We start from the raw sequence: 21,153 nt of genomic DNA, 5'->3' as shown, positions 1-21,153 counted from the left end.
GTCGGCTCAGGTCATGATGTCACCGTTGGTAGGTTCGAGCCCCAAGTCAGGCTCCGTGCTGACAGCTCAGAGCCTGGAGCCTCCTTCAGATCCTGTGCCTCTCTCTCTCTGCCCCTCCCCTACTCACGCTCTGTCTCTCTCTCTCTCTCAAAAATAAATAAAAACATTAAAAAAACAAACCAAAACAAAAAACCAAGCAGTATCAGCATCTGCAAACCATGACCAAGAGTTTAATCACAAGCACGCAACCTTATTATTACATCATTAGCAGAGCAGAGGGGTGGAGCCTGACATGGAAATATACATTACAATCTCTTTGTCTCCCCAGAAGTTGCCAAACGCAGTTCACCATAGTCAGGCTTCATTTCGTCCATAGTTCATGGCATATTCAAAGTCTTTAAAGCTCACAAGATCGTCTGAGTCTTGATCTACTTCCCTGGAAAATGAAATGCAAAGTTATTTAGCTATTTACAAGTTATTTTTGTCAAACTTATGCATCAAGAACACTCCAGAATCTTTATTGCTTTGCATGTCTATTTGGGAGAGGCCCCTACTTGAAGGCAAAAGGTGATGCCTATTTGTTTTTTTCCTACATCGATATACCTAAGGTGGGACGGAAAGGAAAAGGTATTGATTAAAACCAACGAAAATAATATGTTCCATACATTTAAAGGAATGAAGCCAAATGCACAGGTTTTTAAAGAAAAGCAGAAATGATGTTCTTCTTCTAGTCATCCTGCATGTTTTTTCTGTGATGTGTCAATAAATATATACGCATTACACAACAGAAATGTGGAATAAACCAACGAGAGAGAAGAAAAACGTTTTGGGAATAAGCGGCGATAATGAGAGTGATTGATACCTGCCCTGTACTGCCCTGTACGCTCCTCGTCTCGTTGAATGTCTGCATGATGCAGATGGGTCCACTTTACAGACAGAAACACTGAGCTGAGAGCGGTACACCAGTTTCACAAGACCACACTGCTACTCAAGTAGCAGACTCGGACCTCAGATCAAGACGGGTGCATTTCCAGGGGCGCCTGGGTGGCTCAGTTGGTTAGGCGTCCACCTTGGGCTCAGGTCATGATCTCATGGTTTGTGGGTTCAAGCCCTGCATCAGGCTCTATGCCGACAGCTCGGAGCCTGGAGTCTGCTTTGGATTCTGTGACTCCCTCTCTCTCTGCCCTCCCCCACTTGTGTTCTGTCTCTGTCTCTCTCTCAAAAATAAACAAACATTAAGAAAAAAAAAAAAGACCATTACCTTCCCAAACCAAGGCTCTCTATGCACTCTATTGCACGTTGCCTCTCTACTTATATAGAATATTCCAGAGAAAAGTGGTTGTGTTGCAATTTCACGTGGCTAACTCTAGCTGCCGATGTTTCCACTGGCTTCACTTGTGGCCTCGGAAGTTCTGTTAAATCCGCACAAACACCTAGGAAGCTTTGCTGACTGACCATGAGAAGCCGTGAAGATGTGAGCTTCTGGCTGGTTGGCTGAGAGTGTGGGTGGCCTCAGCTGTGTGTCCCTAGAACTGCTGAGACAGGACCATTGCTCCCTCGACAGGGACAGAAATAGCGCCCACACCACAGGGTAAGAGAACTCACACCGCACGGCATTAGCGACACATTTCGACCATTACCGGGACAAGTAACGTTTATTTAAGAAGTATGTTTGAGAGGATACCTGATGAGTAGTGGTCACAGTTCCTGGTTGGGGGCAGGGGGACGGCATTCGAAAACAAGGCATTACATTCCTTACGTGGAGCATTTGTAGTTGATGCAAACTCCGTTTTGTTGACATCCACCACGACAGAGGGCGTTTTACAGCAAAGACTGGCCCAAGTAACAGAGCCACTAATCACTGTAATAGTTTTAAAGCAGGCTTTTAAAATATTGAATTCTAAAATAAACTTTCTGAATATTTCATGCCAAAGTCTCTGAAGTCTATAATGGTTCTGGGTAGTGATGATAATTTTTCATTCTTTTGAAGTAGAGAAAATCCCTACTTCTCTGCCCCAGGGCAGAACCATGTTGCAGTGTGTTAGTATAAAATGACTACAGACTGCGGACGCCATTATTCTTGCGACTCCTTTTGGTAACATACACATGATGATTTCACGCTATACAGGACCAAAAGCAGAATGTCAGCTCTCTTCTAAGGGATTAGAAATAATCAGTATCACATGTGGCTGACTATGGAATAGCAACCATCACTTTTATTAAATTAGATAATTGAAGATTTCTTAATATTGCCTAAGTATTTCCCCCAAGGAATTGGATTAGATAACTGGCCTTTTTTCTTTCCACTCTGAACTGGTATGGTTGCACTATAAATCTCGGAGGGTGAGTTAAGAGGACGACCTAGAAAAGTATATATATATATTTTTTTTGGTGTGTTTATTCACTTACCCAGATGCTGAATGCTTGCAGAAAAGGGAATCCCTTTAACTGATTTTTCTCAGTGAACAACCTTCATTGTGATTACATTAACTTATTTTCCTCGCTGCGTTTGCCAAAGCTTCCCAGCAGAAAATGGACATAGTGTAACCAAGAAGTGTTAAAATGGAAATGTTTACTCACAAGGTCTGTGGTGGCATTTTATTCATGTAATGAATGGAGGAATGTTATGTTTATATTTGTAATGAGACATGGTACAATACTTTCTATCTTCTGACTTTTCCTCCTCCTCATATACTTATATATATATATATATATATATATATACACACACACACACACACACACACACACGTATATACATATGTAAATATAATAATATAATATAATAATATAATATAATATAATATAATATAATATAATATAAGAGAGGGCTGGCTCTCTCAAGGAGAGGGAAGAGGAAATTCACATTTCAGAGCTATAATTTGAAAAGCTAAAATATACTGTTTTTCATTGCAGGTGGAATTACTCTGAAGAGGGAAGGTTTCACAGCACCCACACTTGAATCATGGCGTGACAGAAGGGCAGATATGGCTGGTGGGTAGAAGTAGTGTGCACTGAGACGAGGAGACGTCATTAGGTACCAAGTTGCACCATTTCCGTTCACCGCATTCACCCTCAACGGTTCCCTCTAGTTCCGAGAGGCGAGGGTGCCATCTCTTCGTCAGCAGCACAACATGTCGCGCTAAAATCCTCCACCAACTCGAAATGAACTCAGGGACGGGGAGAACTTTCTCTGGTTTCTGGCCGTGTCCCCACCTCTCAGCCCAGGGGAGACAACAAATGTCTGCAGGGTGGAAGAATTTGTGGAACCAACGAATCTGGAGCAAGAGTTGACAACATTATGGAATATCTACTACCTCCCGGGAGGGGGCTGGGGCGGGGGGTGGGGGTCAAAGAAAGAGAGCACCTCATCACTGTTTTTATGGAGTCTGGAAACTAGCCAGAGAAAGAATACACACCGCAGAAGGCCCCCAGGAACCACCCCTCGGGGACCCGTAAGCGAGAGTCAGTTACGGTCTCCACGCCCAATCGCATTTTGTGAACACAGACTAGGTACAAGAGAGACCAAGCGAGAGATGAATTTTGGAAAATGAGACTGCAGAGCAGAACACGGATGGAAGGAGTCCCATGAGTGTCGGGCTGAACAATACAGAGATAGATACAGAGCAAGACATTGGAAACTGAGGCAGACACCGGTCTCGTCTGAGTCTACCCTGCCCGAGAGCCGAAGCCTGGGCACTTGAATCCAGCTATGTGGTAGCTCTTCACCAGACACGAGGACACGGATGCAGACGAGTATATAAGCTTCTATCTCAGAACTGGCTTTTCAAAGGAATTAAGGCTCCTGCGGATGTACGAGGGGAAAATAAATGCTGTTAACAACAATAACGGCTTTCCAGAAATGTCGGTCCAGCTAAATTAAAGGCCTTCCGGCTGGCTTGTTTCTGAAATGCAAAAGGGACTGACTTGTGGAGCAGAGACTCAGGAGAGCCGAGCTGTTCTGTGTAACTCAGCACGAACAACTGAGGACCCTCGGGGTGGAAGGGCATGACAAGCCAGATAAAAGGGAGAGCGCGAAGAAGGGGCCGCTGAGAAGCGGGAGGCTGGGATGATATACGAAGGGAAATGGCCCATGAGAAAGCCTGCACTGATGCAGCGATCAGAAGCCCTTTAATCAACCGCTTCGTGTACCGTGTGCTTCAAAGGCGTCCGTATTACTTGGTATAGCCTCCCCTATCTTCACCAAGGGGTGCGACAGGCTCGCACTCTACTAGGGATGGTGTTTGGGGTGGGGTGGGGGTCTGTGTGGACCTAGAGGCTGAAGACTGAGTTAGGAGATGAGTTCCACCTGAGCAGGTGCAGAAGCAAGCAAGAAAAGTAGTGGGGAATGGTCAGATGCATCAACCGAATTAATGCAGAGAAATGAGAGCTCAGAGTCATAGGCCTTCCAGGAGCTGTAGAAAAGCGTGGGAAGTGCTTTAAAATCCCGCAGGGTGTAGACTGGGGCTTCCAGACGACGCTATTTGAACTGTGAAGTACAGAAACACCCAGGCGGATACTGGGCTATCTTGAGAATTTCAGGCAAGACCAGACTCTGTCCATTTAGCTAGGTTCTGGCAGTTTTCTGTGAAATTATAAACATTTTCTGACTCGTAAGTGGTTATAATTACTTTCATCAGCATGAGCTTTAACATTTGTCTCTTTTGTCCTGATTGGTTAAGCAAGATTCTGTTCTCTCCTTTTTGTGACGCTGTGTGGACTCCAACGTCCCTGCCTTGCAAGGAGCCAGGGTTTCATACTGTGAATCTTTTACTAAGGTAGGACATAGTGTTGCTTTAATACATTCTGAAGAGAAACATAGGGATTTTTCTAATTTTAAAAATATGTAAAGAGTGTTTTTCACAAGTAGTAAACGTTTCTTGTACAAAAATATTTACGGGATAACCATTTCTTGTGATGTCTTCAAAGTAGTAATTTCTTGGAAAACAAGTTTTTGTAAAATAATTTAAGAGTGCTGCCTGGCCAGGTCTCCAAAGCCAGATTTCAGATCGGAGTACGTGCTTTTGCCCAAGTTACTTAAAAAAGATTACATACATGATTCTTAAAAATTAAAAATGAGGAATGGAGTGTCTGGGTGGCACAGTCGGTTAAGCGTCCGACTTTGGCTCAGGTCATGATCTCGCAGTCTGTGAGTTTGAGCCCCGCGTCGGGCTCTGTGCTGACAGCTCGGAGCCTGGAGCCTGTTTCAGATTCTGTGTCTCCCTCTCTCTCTGACTCCCCCCCCCCCCCCGTTCATGCTCTGTCTCTGTCTCAAAAATAAATAAACATTAAAAAAATAATAAAATAAAATGATAGACTATAAAAGTGACATTTCTAAGTGCCAACAAGAATACGAACTAGAATGTATTATAATTGCAATCTGAGAAACATGTAACTCATTTGGGCAGAACTTGAATGTGAAATGTTAAGTGGAAACTTCTCTTACGGGTTACTTTGTCTTAAAATCTTCCTTAATATTATTGATATTTTTCAACCGAAGGAATATTTTCTTTTAGTCCCAATTTTCTAAAAAGATGGCCGTCTTTTACAATGCATAAAGCCTCACCAGCTAGGGCAGGGTTTGGGCCGGATAATTCTCTATTGAGGGCTGTCCCGTGCACTGCAGGGATCAGGAATTTTAGCAGCATCCCTGATTTCTACCCCTGAGATGTCAGTAACACACTCTCTCCTCGCTCCCCAGCTTTGACAGCCCAAAACGTCTCCAGATATTGCCAAGTGTCCCTTGAGGGACAAAATTATCCCTGGTTGAAAAGCACTAAGCTAGAGGAACCAAAGTTGGAGACGATTCTTTGGAACATTCCAGCTAAATCTATACTTACTAAAATAATTGCTTTAAAGACTTTTTTTTTTTTTTTTAAACAGGTGATTTCAGGGGCAGCTGAGGCACACATGTTCCTTGGATGGATTATGCAGATAATTGCCTCAACACTCTGCTTGCCAACGCTAAGGTTCTGAATTGAGCCCAGAGAAGACCGCACTTGAGAGGCAAGCTCGTGGTATGATAACAGAGCCAGTGACAGGCATATCTGTGTTCCCAGCAAACACACTGACAGACAGCAATTATTTTGAGTCACTGTGATAGTCACACAGGGTTTTGAAAGTTGACGGTGTATTTGATTCACCTGAAACATGAATGAGAAATTTAATGTGGAGGCAAAGATTTAAATTAGAAAAGTTTTCTTAGTGGAATTTTTGGGGTGGGGAAAAAGGAGAGAGAATCTCTCTCTCTTTGATTCTTTATGGAATAATTTAAACTAAAGTCAAAACTGCCATCACATTAGGGACAAAGCTGTCATCCTGACTGAACAGTGAGAATAAAAATTACCCTCCGAGCAAGAAGCCCCTGCTGGGGATGAGAGGACCCGCCAATTGAAGATGTGATGATGACAGCTTCTCCCGCAAGCAGCCTTCTCTTCTGAGGAACCCGCTGGTTCTTTCCACGGGCGTGCTTGCCTCTTTGTTGATGAGAGTCCTGCAGGGCTCTATGGCAATCCAGTTGGTAATGTGTTTATTAATTTTACCTTTTTAAAGACATGTGTTAAGAAAAGCCATTCAGACACGCAGGAGAGATTAAAAAAAAAAAAGATATGTAGATGATTTCTGGTCTTTTCTAGGCGCCTGCGTGACTCTGGCTGTGCAGTGTGAGGTTGACTCCCCACGTGCCCACCTCGTGTTCTCGCCCCCCATCATTTAGCCCAGCCATGGCTGGAGGGCCTCCCCTCAGGACACCCCACACCAAGTATCTCTCACTGGCTTCCTGGGACTGCTACCACTGGGTGTGGTCCTCACATACATGCAATATGGAAGGATGAAAAACTAAGGAGGTAACACACCCCACGGGACGACCCTTGCCCAGTGAGGGGACAGGCGTCAGTGGATATCAGCTAGCTCCTGTCCCTCAGGCAGGCAGACAGCTCTGCGGTCGTAGTCTTGGCTCACTGGAGGTTCTCGTGGGATTGAGCTCTAGTTGCTTCCAGAAGGGACAAACTCTTTGTTAACAAACGGTTAACAGACCCTTTGTAGGGGCTTTGGCCTTCATTCTCTGTTCTGCTCGTGCTCCCTGCGGCCATCTTCCAAACAAACAAACTTTCAGTAAGATCCCAGGCTGAGACATAGTAGAAAGTTTATTTCGAGAGGTGAAGTTCCCATGGGGCACCTGAATCGTCATCAGCAATAACATGCCATGTTAAGGGTCTCATTCAGGTAAGAGGGACCTCACTACTTGAAATAGATCAGTGGGTTCCTCTACTTGGAAAATTTTTTAGAGCCAATGAAATAGTGCCTCTAAGAAGAGCTCTGAAGTTTTAAGCTCCAGACAACTGCCATGTCAGGGGTCACCAGAAAATGACAGGAGAGGCATTCTCTAATATACATGGCTTATTTAATGATATTTAGTCTGTCAACAATTAATTGTTCCTTCAGCATGAGACAATACATTCCTAAGTAGAAGAGAGGGCCTTTTGGATACAGAGGTACAGCTATGGACTGGCCATGAGTCGTAGGTGTTAGAACTGGCCATGTAGGATGAACTGTGAAGGATAAAAGGATGGCCAGATCACGTCAGGAACAAAGAATGACACAAGCCAGGCAAGACTTTGGCCTCATTAGGACCAGGCTCGGCTTTCTAGATGAAAGACAACAGTAGATGCTGTTAGGTCCTTCCCCAGCATCCATCCTACACCCTCTGTGCTGCTCAGCAGCTATGTGATTTGGCGGGGCAGGGGGGGGGGGGATGGTTTCCCATCCCAAGTTCCAGAAGTGGGAGCTACAGCCAATGACGAATAATCCTACCATCCTAACCACAGCGATTGGGTTCAAGGATTGACTGGCCAATCGGGACATGACATCTCTCCCTTGGCCACTATGGACTGGTGAAGAGTTGGCTCAACCGTAATGAAGCCTAGGAGTTTTGTTTGTGGGCAAAGGAGAAGCCCTTCCTGGGATGCAGAGGCGAGGCTTGGTACGACCATAGTCCTTTTCCTACCGCACCGATGCAATCTCCACAGTTCTGGGAGCCAAGGGTGCATGTATCCAAAAGTTTCTGCACGTGCTTGTAAATGTCAATTATCAGCTTTGCGAATGGGGTGAAGGAGTCAGAACAGCAGAGCGAGCTGGAGCCTAATCAAACCAGGCTGGAAGCAGCCCGAGGTCAGAATTCTTAGTCACCTGACCCGGTAGTGTTGCTTGGTTGTTCAAGATGGTCTGAAATGCACGCCTGACGCTTTTCAGTGCAAGTGTCCTGACATACCAGGGATCTCGTCTGAAATCTTTTCTGAACCTTGCAGTATCTGGAACTGGGTAGACATAGAATAGGCACTCATAAAGACGGTATTTTTGAAATGATTATTCCACTTCAAAACAAACCCGGAAATAATTCAGATTCTCCTGTTAGGTGCTATCTCAAGATTCTGGATTATTCTCCACAATCCTGCATTCAAAGAAGTTACTTTTCTTGCTGTATCCGGCAAAAATCCCTATTTGCAGTGCCTTAACTGTGAGGCTATTGGTGGGACCAATATGGTTTTTTCCTTAAAGAGCGACAGGATAGATTCCCCCATCCAAGACAAAAAAGAAAAATGGATGTGAAATGCAGTCACAGCTGGCAAAAGTGATTAACTATAAATAATGACTCACTTGTTCCTATTTACTAGGTTTTAAAAATGAGGAGGCTTATTTAAAGCTAGAAATATTTTAAAAGGAGGAAAGAATGTAATTTCAGTATGCTTGATTATTGACTACTTGTGGGCATGTGGATAAATGCAATCAACATACGGCCCAGTGCCTCACTTCCGGCAAATAGTTTCATATTCCTTCCCTGTCAAGTGTTTTAGCAGAGCCGCTAATAAACAGTGACATGGTCTTTTTTCTCAGTTTGAATCTCTGGAAGAGAAATGGTGATGTAAGAAAATAGCACAGATCAGACAGCTTTAAGGATAAAGAACAAAAGCCAAAGTGAACATCTTTGAAGTAATTATAAAAAAAAATCTGGTTCCTATGCTTTAGGGTCACAAGCTCTTCCATTCTTTCCCCACAGCAGATCTGTATGACAGGCTCACTCTGAATACGGTGGGGGTCGGGCTGGGGGGCAGCGTGGTTCAGCAGACATGGCCTAGGAGTGAGCTTTCATCTCAGGGAGGCTGTGTGACCTTGGGCAAGTGTCTTAGCTGCTCTGAATCCCAAGCTCTTCACCTGTCAAATAGAATGGCTGGGCTATGACTTGCCAAGATTTGATACAGCTCTAAATTTTGACGGATCTAAGCTGGATCTTAACTTAGTGTCTTTGTGCATAGAAAATTCAAAAATACAACCAAACTCCTGTTAGCTATTTTTGCCTTCAAAAAGTACTCTGAATCTTTAACCCTGCAGACAGTTGTAAAGAACCATACACATATATGAATGTAAATGGGGGAAAAATGATCCTGCCTTCAACAGTGTGAAATATGAATGGAGATAAAGCCATTTCTATTTCAAATATATAATCACTTCAGCTGAGATATCTAGTATCATCTTGAACTTGATTATGAGATAAAAGAAATGGGACAGAGATGGCAATCATTTAATCTCTTAAGAACAGCTATTCTGAAGAGCTTTTCACTCTCTGCTCAATAGATTTCTCGCAGGTTATGATCCGGCTAGAAAGAAAGCATAATGATGAGGAAAATTATGTTTTCAATAACACACGCTTTTACAGTACAAGTCCTTCCACAAAGGAGGCAATAAAATGAACTCTGACCACTTTAACAGATGGCGTAATGGCTCAGTGCACAGATGTGGCCTCTCTGAAAGCAACAAGTTCATATCCTTGACTGGAGGTTTAGGAATGAGCTGAACTTTCAAGTGTAATGTGGGAAAGATTACATACTTCCAGACAAGAAAGCTGAGTATTAGTGGGTTCAGAGGCTTGGAGAGATGGACCAAAAGAATAAGGCTTAATGAGCTTCATTTTGCTAATGCAACAAACAGACTTGAAGTTGAAATATGAACTATAAACATTCGAGCCGTTTATAAATCCCTGCTAATAACATTGTTAGCCACTGTGTGCTAGGAAGCTTGCTTTTTAAAAGCGTACTTCCTCGGAGTCAGAAGACACCAATGTCAAATAATGCTTATCTTCTCTAATGGTGTCATGTTTTCAAATAGAACATGTTTTTAATGATACACGACAGGAAGGGTTTTCTGTTTGCTTAGTTGTTTGTTTGTTTCATTTTATTTATTTTTTATTTTTTTTAATGTTTATTTATTTTTGAGAGACAGAGAGACAGAGCACGAACAGGGGAGGGTCAGAGAGAGAGGGAGACACAGAATCAGAAGCAGGCTCCAGGCTCTGAACTGTCGGTACAGAGCCTGACGCGGGGCTCGAACTCGCGGACCATGAGATCATGACCTGAGCCAAAGTGGGGCGCTTAACCGACCGAGCCACCCAGGTGCCCCTGTTTGTTTCATTTTAAAGGAAATTTGATAAATTGTACCGCAAGTTTATCTGGAAAAGTAAATGCACCAGAAGATTGAGAATACTTTTTAGGAAATAAACATGTATCAAAACATAACACAGAGCTTCGGTAATTAAAAGTGTGATTAAGGCCCAGCAATCAATGAGCGAGAATGGCATCCAGAACGTGCATATAGGAACTCACCAAAGGTGAGAGGAAGCAAGACAAGGAGCTGGGATAACCGGTCATCCATTCCGACATCAGTAAAGTTTGATTCCGTGGCAGAGCCTGCCACGTGTTCAACGAAATTTATTTCCTTCTCTTCCTAAACCACATGCTCCAGCCTTCCTGACAATTAGATGAGACTAGGAGTTCTGGCAACAGAATGATAATAATATAATAACAGAGAAACAAAAACTAGCCATTGCCCCATCTAATTAAAAGCACTCACATTTCAAAGGAGAGCACAGGACCTGACAGTCACCCTAGGGACTGTGACATGGCCAAATCACACTATGTCAGCGGAGCCTCACCAGAAATCCGAGGGACTTGCTCTATATAGCTTAAAGAAACATTGTTTTAAAATTCTATCAGGTCAGGTTTTTGTTTTTGTTTTTCCATTAAATGAGGATGTAACAATTTATAAAAATTAATGCTTTTAATTGTTTACACTTTAGTTTTAAATAATCCATTTAGGAAAATAAGATTTTACATCTCAGCCCATTTCCAATTGATGTGCATCACTGAGCCAGTAGGAAATCTGGCCTTAGTTCAGAATAATTATAATAAATTACTTATGCCTTCGTTTACAACATGCTCCCACCATTTGAAACCTCTGGGTCTGTGGACAGTAATAAACAACATAGAAAATAAATAACATTTCATAATGAAACAATTCCCTCACATTATCAGAAGCTCTCTATTAATAAAGCCTACCTATAATCACAAAGTCACGCCAAACGGAATGACCACGAGGGCTTTTAATATGAGAATTTCAGTCGAAAGAGATAAAGAAGGTTCAGAGGGCATATGACAAGTGTTTAGAATATTATGAGATGCAGAGAATGTGCACACGGCTAAATTAATCAAATCCTAGGCTAAGACCAAGGGACTCCAAGTGTAAGTTCAGAGGGGATATTTTAGGACTGAAACCTGGGAGTGCTTCTTCATGTAACAGCTAGAAAACAGGACTTGTGTTCTATCCCTGAAATGAAAATGAAATTCTCAAGGTTGATACGGGGATGGGGGAAGATAGGAGGATGCACCCTCCTTAATAAGGTCTCACAGATTCCATGATACCCCCTCCTGCCCAGCACCGAGAATTACTTCTGAGGTGGGTGACCACTGTACTAGAAGCTGGCATGGCATTGACCTTGCTGGGCAGGTGGATGGGGGAGAAGCGCTGAGCAAAGGAACTGGCTCATCATGAGGGTTTCAGCAATGCGTAAATCACTAAGGGATACTGGGGTGCTGGTGGGCTCTTTCTAGCCTTGAGAAGAAACCGGCCTCTCCTATAAATGGCCACGCTAATACTGATTTCAGGGATTCAAATTACTAGCCCCATCCAGCGTGACATTTTCTGCCCATTATCTAGTCTTTCATGCCTCCAGGCAGGGCCACATCATTGATTACGGAGATTTTCAGCCACTAAAAAAGATCTAGATCATCATTAAAGACATTAAGTGTTGAACTGCGCTGACTAAGTGAGTTAAAAGGTTCGTGCCCTTCTAGTAACAACTCAAAGAGGATGTTTCAGGATATTTATTAAACAAATTAAGTATTTACATTATGCTCGAGCACAGAGGCACAGTCACTGAGTGCGTAAGTGTGAGAAGATGAAACCAAGAGAACTGATGGTGGCAAAACTCTGCTTTTTTGGTTTCCTAGAAGTGGGGGCTGAGGACCCACCAAACGCTTGGGAAGGAGTCTGAACTGGGCAGGCATCAATGGCATCCTGATGACCACCTGCACAAATCTTTTTAACGTCGTCGAACTAAGTTAACCAAAAGAAGTTCACCTTGACTCCCAAGGTTTTCCTTCTAGAATGTACAGAAAGGCGGTGATGAAGAGTTGGAGAGACAAGTTAGGGTATCCCCTTCAAAGCTTAAAGAAAATGGTATTATTTCTCCTACAATTCCCCACCCTCCACAATTAAAAATTTTAATGCCATAGGGGTGCCTGGGTGGCTCAGTCAGTTAAGCATCCGACTTCGGCTCAGGTCACGATCTCACTGTTTGTGAGTTCGAGCCCCACGTCGGGCTCTGTGCTGACAGTTCAGAGCCTGGAGCCTGTTTCGGATTCTGTGTCTCCCTCTCTCTCTCTGCCCCTCCCCTGTTCATGCTCTGTCTCTTTCTCTCAAAAATAAACAGACATTAAAAAAAAATTTTTAATGCCGTAATGATAACGGACCCCCCAAATAAAAATATTTTCTTTAGCCTGTGGTGCACGCTATGGTAAAAGAACCCATGTTTTCTCGAATACAGCAACAGTCCATGAATACTAGTCCATCTGTGTGATGATTATTATTAGTTTTCCTCCTTACTGGGCTGTAACCTTGCAGTGGGCAGAGACCACATACATCTTCACTGCGTGTTCTCTACACCTGACGCAGTGCCTGGCCCACAGTGGATGCAAGAAATGTGTGCTGAGTATCTGAACACGTGAACTGGAAAGTTTGGACACAGGAAAAAAGAAATATACACCATACCATGATCTAGAACCAATTGCTATGATCATTTTGGTACTTCTCCTGCTGATTAGCATAAGAGTATTTAATATCCTTCTATTTTAAACACAATATAAACATTCCCCCCCTCGCCCCCCCAATGCTATGGCTTCATTTTCATTTTGTGAAGTTTTTTTTTTAAGTTTTTATTTATTTACTGAGAGAGAGAGAGAGAGAGAGAGAGAGAGAGCGAGAGCCAGCAAGCAGGGGAGGGGCAGAGAGAAAAGGAGAGACAGAATCCCCATCAGGCGCCATACAGGGCAGAGCCCAATGAGGGGCTCGAACCCATGAACGTGAGATCATGACCTGAGTCGAATGCCTAACCAACTGAACCACCCAGATGCCTCATTCACTTTCATTTTTAATGGCTATATATGATTTTATCAAATGGATTTTTAATAATTTACTTATTTGTTTGACTTTGAAAAAGCCCCAGTCTTTTTGTTTTTATAAATATGTCAGTGAACACATTCACTAAAAATGCTTTTTCTTAGAAATAGGCTAGTGAGTTCATTTACTCATTCATGGGACACACACTGAGAGCCCACTAGGGACCAGGGGCATTAGGTTCTGAAAATATATGGGTGAGCAACAAAGAAACAGAGTTCCTTGCAGCTTTTAGCCTACCAGAGAGAATTAAGTAATTCTGAGCAAAGTAAAATCACCACTGTGCTAAGTGCTCTGAAGGAAAGAGAGAAGGTGCTACTAGACGGTGGGATGCAGGACCGGGCGGGGAGGTCAAGGCCTCGATCTTAAGGAAGCAGAACGGGGCCGAGATCTGAGGGATGAGAGCTAGTTGGGAGGTGCAGAAGGGCTTTCCAGGCAGATGGAATGGCCTATGTGAGGGCCTCATGGCAAGAGAGAGCAGGAAATGTTCAAGGAATGGAAAGAGTGACTGTGGCCAGAGTACAGAGTGAGGAAGAGGGTGCAGCCAAATGAGGCTGGGGGGCAAGGGGGATAAGACTTTTCTGGAGCTCGCAAGCCACGTAAGGGTTTCGGTCATAATCCAAAGAGCACAGGAAGACGTGGCGAGCTTCAAGGAGAGAGCTAATGTGCTTAAGTAGAAATTCTGAAAGTTCCTCCTTGCTGCGGTAGGCAGAACCATGGCCCTCCCAAAGACGTCCACGGCCTAATCCCCAGAACGTGTGGTGATGCCACATGGCAAAGGAAGACTGGGGCTGCTGGTGGGATTAGGGTTGCTGACCTTAAAATGGGGGAGATTATCCCAGATTATCCAGGTGCATCCAATGGAATCTCGAGGGCCCTTAAAAGTGGAAGAGGGAAGTAGGAGACTCAGGAAGAGTCAGAGAGAACTTGGGAGATGTGAAGACATCGCCTATGAAAATGGAGGAAGGTGCCACGAGCCACGGAATGCAGGCAGCCTCCGGAAGCTCCAGAAGGGCGAGGAAGTGTATTTGCCCCTAGAGCCTCCAGAAGTGAGGCAGCACTGCTGACCTCTTGATTTTAGGCCAGCGGGGTCGCTTTGCATTTCTGACTTCCAGAACTAAAAGGCGATACGTGTGTGCTGTTTTAAGTCACTAAGTCAGTGGTGAATTGTGACAGCAGCCACAGGAGATGACCACAAGGGGGAGGACGGTGAGTTTGGTTTTGGATATTTAAGCTTTACATGTCCCTGACACGGAGAATACGAACATTTGGAAGCATTCGCCTGTTTAGCCACTCACCTCACAAGCTGTATGATCTTTAAATAAATCAATTTACCTCTCATGACCTCACTTTTATCATAGATGCAACTATATTTACGGTTGGTTCCGGTTCTAAATCTCTGAGTTTATAAGCTTGGAAAGAAACAAATATGCTTTTCACTTAGATTATTGTCAGTACTTGGCAATCATTGGGGAAAAGTGATATTAAAAATAGTGGATCTAAACCGAAGGGGGAAAAGATTCTGTTTTTTAAAAAGTACCCCAAATATAAAATAATCTGGAAATACCGTAAAAAGAAATGTGTTGAATTTGTATAAAGAATACCGCAAAATTCCACTGAGCCGTAGAAAAGGATATTTGAAAATGTGGGGGAACGTGCCATATGTGTATTCCTGGTTGGGAAGGCGAAATGTTGTAAAGGTGCCAGATTCTTCCCAATTAATTTATAGGTTGAATGCAATTTTCATCAAAACCCCAAAGGGAGGTTTTTGGAACTCCACGAAAATGACTCTACCATTCATCTGGAAAATAAACAGGGAGGAAGAGCTGAGAATGATTTGAAAACAAGAAATAGTCTGAGAACATATTATAGCAACTGGGGAGAAAAAGTGTGTCTTTGGCATAAGGACACCAGGGGATACAACGGATCACAGCCTGGAGAGGTCCCCCAGTATGTAAAAAAAAAAACTCAGTACAGAATATGATAATGAAGGCACTGGAGATAAATAGGGATGGTTTAATAAATGATAATGGAAAAACTGGCTCTTCGGCAACAAAATTATTTAGATCATCATTCCATGATATATACTAAAATGAATTCTAAGTACATGAAAGTGCCAGAGAGTCTTAAAATTCAAACCACAGATTCAAACCAACCACGAAAATGGAAGTGAATCCTAACCTGGTCTCAAGATGAGGAAAACATTCTTAGGATAAAAGTAAATGGAAAAAACTGTGAAGGAAAAGATCACAGATTTAAATATATGAAAACCTAAAACGTCTGTACTTCAAAACATTATAAAAAATTAGGAAAAACTGGAAAAATAGTTGTGATAAAAAATGGAAACAGGTACATATTCTCATAGAAGAAAAATGGGGGGCGCCTGGGTAGCTCAGTCGGTTAAGCATCCGACTTCAGTTCAGGTCATGATCTCACAGTTCGTAAGTTTGAGCCCTGCATCGGGCTCTGCTGTGACAGCTCGGAGCCTGGAGCCTGCTTCAGGGTCTGTGTCTCCCTCTCTGTCTGCCCCTCCCCGGCTCACACTCTGTCTCTCTCTCAAAAAAATAAACCTTAAAAAAAAAAGAAGAAGAAGAAATGGGCAAATGGCATGAATAGAAGAAAGAGTAGAGATGAAAAACATGTGAAAATGTTCAATGTTATAAGCAATCAATGAAATAAAACAAAAAATGAGATACTATTGTCAGCTGTTAGACTTGCAAAGATGTGAAAAGGAGGTAACATTGGGTCATTGCTCAGAACATGGCTAGGGACGCGCATGCTGCTGGAGAGACTGTCATTTGTTAATCAGGAAACTTTGCTAATTAGGCAAAATGGCAAGAAGAATCAAGAGTTGTAAAAATGACAAAATAAGTTCATACTCCCTAATATGGGACCCCCACATCCAGGAACCTCTCCTAAGGTAATAACAAAAGTACAACACACTCATTGTAGAGGTATTTAAAAAGTGAAAACAGCAACATGATCACAAAGCAAAGAGGTAAAAAATAAAACAAAACTCGCATTTATTTTAACAACAAAATCCTGGAGAGCAACAGGAAATAATAAATAGCAAAATATTAACACTGATTATCTTTGGTTTGGTAGGAATGTGGTTGGTTTGTATTCTCTTTTTCGTACCCTTCCCTATTTCCAAAGTAGTCTACGAGCAGCAGTTGTTACTTCTGTAACCATCTCTCTCCCAATACGCTTGCCCACGCGCCCAAACACACGCACGTACGTGTACACACACACACACACACACACACACACACACACACACACACACACCAGAATGCTTGAGCCCTCAGAGCACACACAGCCACCTCTTGTCTACCCTGCCAGCTCCCCCCTGCATGCAATCAATAGCTAAGGGAAAAATTCATGTTTGATAAAATCATCCAGAGAGTGATGGCCAACAAAGGAAAAACATTTAGCACTCCGAGGGCTTACATAATGTGAGTTTATAAGAAAGGAATGAAAGGAAAGACGTTATGGACAGAACTTTTAAAGGAATGAGCGTGTTCGAACGTGCAGCGGGCAACACGGGTCCAGGGTGCTGCCGTCTGGGTGCACATTCCTCCGCCATAGTTTTCTTTCTGTGACTGCATGGTCTGACTATTCGGATCACTTGACACTCCTTAATAATAAATATATCCCCGTATGGAAGTTTTACTGAACACGGCTCCCAGGGGAAGAGAAAACAAAACAAAAGCCTTTTCTTAGTTAGAATTGAACCACAGGGATAAAATAACTCCACTTGGTGCTTGGTGTTACAATCTCTGGAGCACTGGACTCAACAAATGTCCCCAGACGGGAACTTTCCATCTCCATTGATTCCCTGCCCCCACTCCCACCCTCCTGAAGTGCTCTGTCTTGAGGGCTTAAGGGCCTGCCATTCGTGAGTCTCACATACTCTGGAACATGGGAGGAAAGAAAGGCCTCTCTAACCTGCCTGCCATGCTTCCAAATTCCGACCTTCTGGCCCGAGCAATGGCACTAGTCATTCTTTCCCTTTAAGGAACTTTAGAAATTACCCAACCTACTTTTTTCATTTTACAGATGAGAAAATGAAGGCTCAGAAGCATAAAACAGCTTTCCTAAAGTTACCTGTTCAGTTGGCAACAAAATCAGGATAGAAAACCCGGTCTCTTTATGGATAGCAGGGTTCTACACGCAGCTAATAATAATTCTGGGCTTTCGGAGGTAAAGAAGACCTTTGTCAAAAATCCACCTAGGTCCTATTTGACACTGAAAGAAAAGCCAAGTTGCAGAATACAACCAGCTCAAAGCTATGTACACGCTGCATGTAGTACTAGGACTGAGATCTCAGGACTCCTCACTTCCAACTCGTTCTCGGATTACGTGGGGATGTGGGGTAAACTCTGGATCAGGGTCACTTTGCTGTGCAATCGCTCCATAGCTTTTCACAGCCATGCAGATTTGCAGGCTGCATAAGATATGGACCTGGAATGCCCTGATCCTCCTCCCATCCAGGGTGCTCCCCAGATCCTTGCAGAATAATAGCATGGACATCATTCCAATAATTTGGGGGTGAGAAAAGAAAACACGAAAACATTTCAAAATATTAGTGCTTGAAAATTATGCAGTAAGTGTACATTTGAAAATTTTCCATTCAAGTTCTTAATTATGTTTTTCTCCCGCAGATGCCGGGTTGTGCTTAAGAAAAGAGCCCTTTAGCAAAACTTGAGTTTGGCAGAAGCACTGCTATCAAAATTAGAGGAATTTCATTACGAAATTGTTTTTAATTAATACTACACGGATAGCTATAAACTGGAGTTTTGAGCAACGGTGAGCAAATCCCCCATTCAAGGGGAATGACTACCCTCGAATGTCCCGAAAATTAGGGTTTTGCCTGCATTGGTAGAGCACCTAAATGAAAAAATAAAAGTCAATGAGAATCACGAGGAAAAGTCAAACGAGCAGACTGGAGGCGCTGCCGAGGCAAGGGGAGAATGCGAAGTCTTTAGGAGCTTTAGCAACAAGACAAATGCTAGTTAATGTCTCCGCAAAAAGAAAATTTGGGAAAATTCACGGCAAACGATGAAACTTTTGTGACCCAAAAAAGACTTGTTCTTTTTATAATACGGTTAATTCACTCCATTCACCCCTAGCGTACTTTGCTGCCACTTATAATTACAGTTGACCCTGGAACAACAGGGGTTTGAACAGGGAAGGTCTATTTCTATGCAGATTTTTCAAAAAGGGTTAAAGCCACAAGGCGTTCGTTTATGATTGCCTGCCCCAGTCTCCATGGAATCCACTAGAAAGTGACAGGTACTGAGGTCTCTCTTACTGCCCTCTGAGGATCTGGGGAAGTTCACAGAGGCCATCAGTAGTAGCCTGCCGGGGGTCCCAAGACCAGGGGTCTGGACTGAAGCAGAGGAAAGCACACAGAGGGCAGGCACAGCGCTGCGCAGGGAGCTCCAGGCCCCAGGGGTCCCCACCCCCAGAGTCCTCTGCGTGCTGGGCTTCCCAGGTGCACTTGGGTGGCTATGAGCCTTGGGCCCCTCCAGGGAGGCATAGATCCCTCCCCGTGGGGGCCCCTCTGCCAAGCACCTTCTGGTGGCCAGGGAGGCACTCGTGTATGGACACAGCTGCTGATGGTGACAGGCCGGTGGCACACCCCCAGGCAGGTGAGGCAGCTGTACTGTTACCTTTTCTGAACCAAGGCCACCAGGCTGCAGAACGTCACCATCCCCCTAGGTCAGGCCCATGGCTGCCCCTGGCCCAGCCTGACCTGACTGCACACAGATTGTTTTCAATAAACAGAGATACTTTACTGTAAATATATTTTCTCTTCCTTCTGATATTCTTTTTCTTTTTTTTTTTTTTTGGAATGTTTATTTATTTTTGAAGGAGAGAGACAGAGCATGAGCAGGGGAGGAGCAGAGAGAAAGGGAGACACAATCCAAAGCAGGCTCCAGGCTCTGAGCTGTCAGCACAGAGCTGGATACAGGGCTCGAACTCACAAACCCTGAGATCATGATCTGAGCCAAAGTCGGGTGTTTAACCAACTGAGCCACCCAGGCATCCCCTTTCTGATTTTCTTAATGACATTTTCTTTTTTCTAGGTTACTTTATTGTAAGGACACAGAACATGATACATATAACATACAAAACAAGTGTTCATCGACTGTTTATGTTAGAGGTCAGGCTTCTGGTCAACAGTATGCTATCACGGTTTAAGTTTTAGGGAGTGAAAAATTATACCCAGATTTTTAGCTGCAAGGGAGCGGAAACCCCCATGTTGTTATGGGGCCAACTGTATTTGTATATTAGAAGGCTTAAAAGGGAATTTTATAAAATATAATGTACATTCTTGATTCTTAATTTCTGAAAACTAAGCAAAACAAAAACTTTAAAATCAAAAGCCATTGTTGCTCTTAATGGAGGTACAGATATTAGCGGCATGTTTCCGAAAAGCAAAGTCAAAACAAAGATACTCTTTATCAGACAGGTTACTTAATAAACTGGTAGAGGGTCATGTCAGGGTGATAAGGCAGGAAAAACAAGCAAGAAAAATTGAAAAGAAAGAAACATGGCTAATTGCCAAAGTCATGATTATACAAACACAGGAAACTGAAAGAAATCTACGAAAAATTTCAGAAAAAAAAGAATTCAAGAATACTTATCATATAAAACCCGTTCCAAAAGAACAAGGTGCATTCCTTTTTAGCAAAAACAACTATTAAATTTTTGCTTCAAAAATCTGTTTCCCTTATAACAAGGACAAAATATATCTGTACTTAACACACGTTTATTGAGTACTTACTTGGTAACTAACCTAAGGTGGGCTATATCGGCCCAACATAAATAAAACTACCAATATCGTGTAGAAGAAAACTAAATAAAAATATTGTAAACATGGCAACAGTTCAAGTTAATTCACATATTTGATACATTGTCCCCAATAACAAGAGGGCAATTTGTTACATAAGAATTAAAAATCTTACCAGAGATTAATTTTGACAATAAGTGCAGGGGTGGAGATGGGACTTGTGTTAGGAAATACCAGATTGTGTCATAAAGCAACCCACATCAGTGTATACTGCTGACTTCAGAAACAAGGGAACCAGGGTGCCTGGGTGGCTGAGTCGGTCAAGCATCTGACCTCGGCTCAGGTCATGATCTCACAGTTTGGGAGTTCAAGTCCGGCATCAGGCTCTGTGCTGACAGCTCAGAGCCTGGAGCCTGCTTCCGATTCTGTGTCTCCCTCTCTCTCTCTGACCCTCTCCTGCTTGTTCTCTCTCTCTCTCTGTCAAAGACAAAATAACAAAATAAGTAAATAAATAAAAAGAAACCAGGGAACCAAGTGGAGAATTTTGAAAAAGCACCTAAGTTATATGAGAATTTAATACAGGGCAATCTGAGCGCAGCAGAAAAGGAGAGCTGCTTAAGTTATTCCTTAATAATATTAAGAAATATAAACTTAAACCCTTACTTTACACGAAACAAAATTATAAAGCCCTAATAAAATTATAGTGAAGAAAAATTTCACATACAATTTCCCAAATTTAGAATAAAACAGAAAATCTGGCCACTTGGATTTACTGTTTAAAAAACAAGAGA

General features: G+C 43.0%; 1 protein-coding gene across 2 annotated transcripts in view; it reads right to left on the bottom strand.

Annotated features, from left to right (window-relative positions):
• Positions 1–214: 214 nt before the first annotated feature.
• Positions 215–21,153, bottom strand: part of EFCAB11 (EF-hand calcium binding domain 11) — a 159,704-nt gene continuing 138,765 nt past the window's right edge. For both annotated transcript variants that reach the window (XM_047080237.1, XM_047080241.1), the window contains one exon: positions 215–436. In XM_047080237.1, coding sequence (XP_046936193.1) covers positions 355–436 — 82 coding nt within the window. In that variant the 3' untranslated portion in view covers positions 215–354. The remainder of the gene's footprint in view (positions 437–21,153) is intronic.

This window comes from Lynx rufus, unplaced genomic scaffold, assembly GCF_022079265.1.
Source record: "Lynx rufus isolate CCGP_SWC_20201006 ecotype Redwood Valley unplaced genomic scaffold, mLynRuf1.p SCAF_17, whole genome shotgun sequence".
NCBI lineage: Eukaryota > Metazoa > Chordata > Mammalia > Carnivora > Felidae > Lynx > Lynx rufus.
The sequence above is the reverse complement of the archived record's forward strand: the minus strand, read 5'-3'. Positions and strand labels throughout refer to the sequence as shown.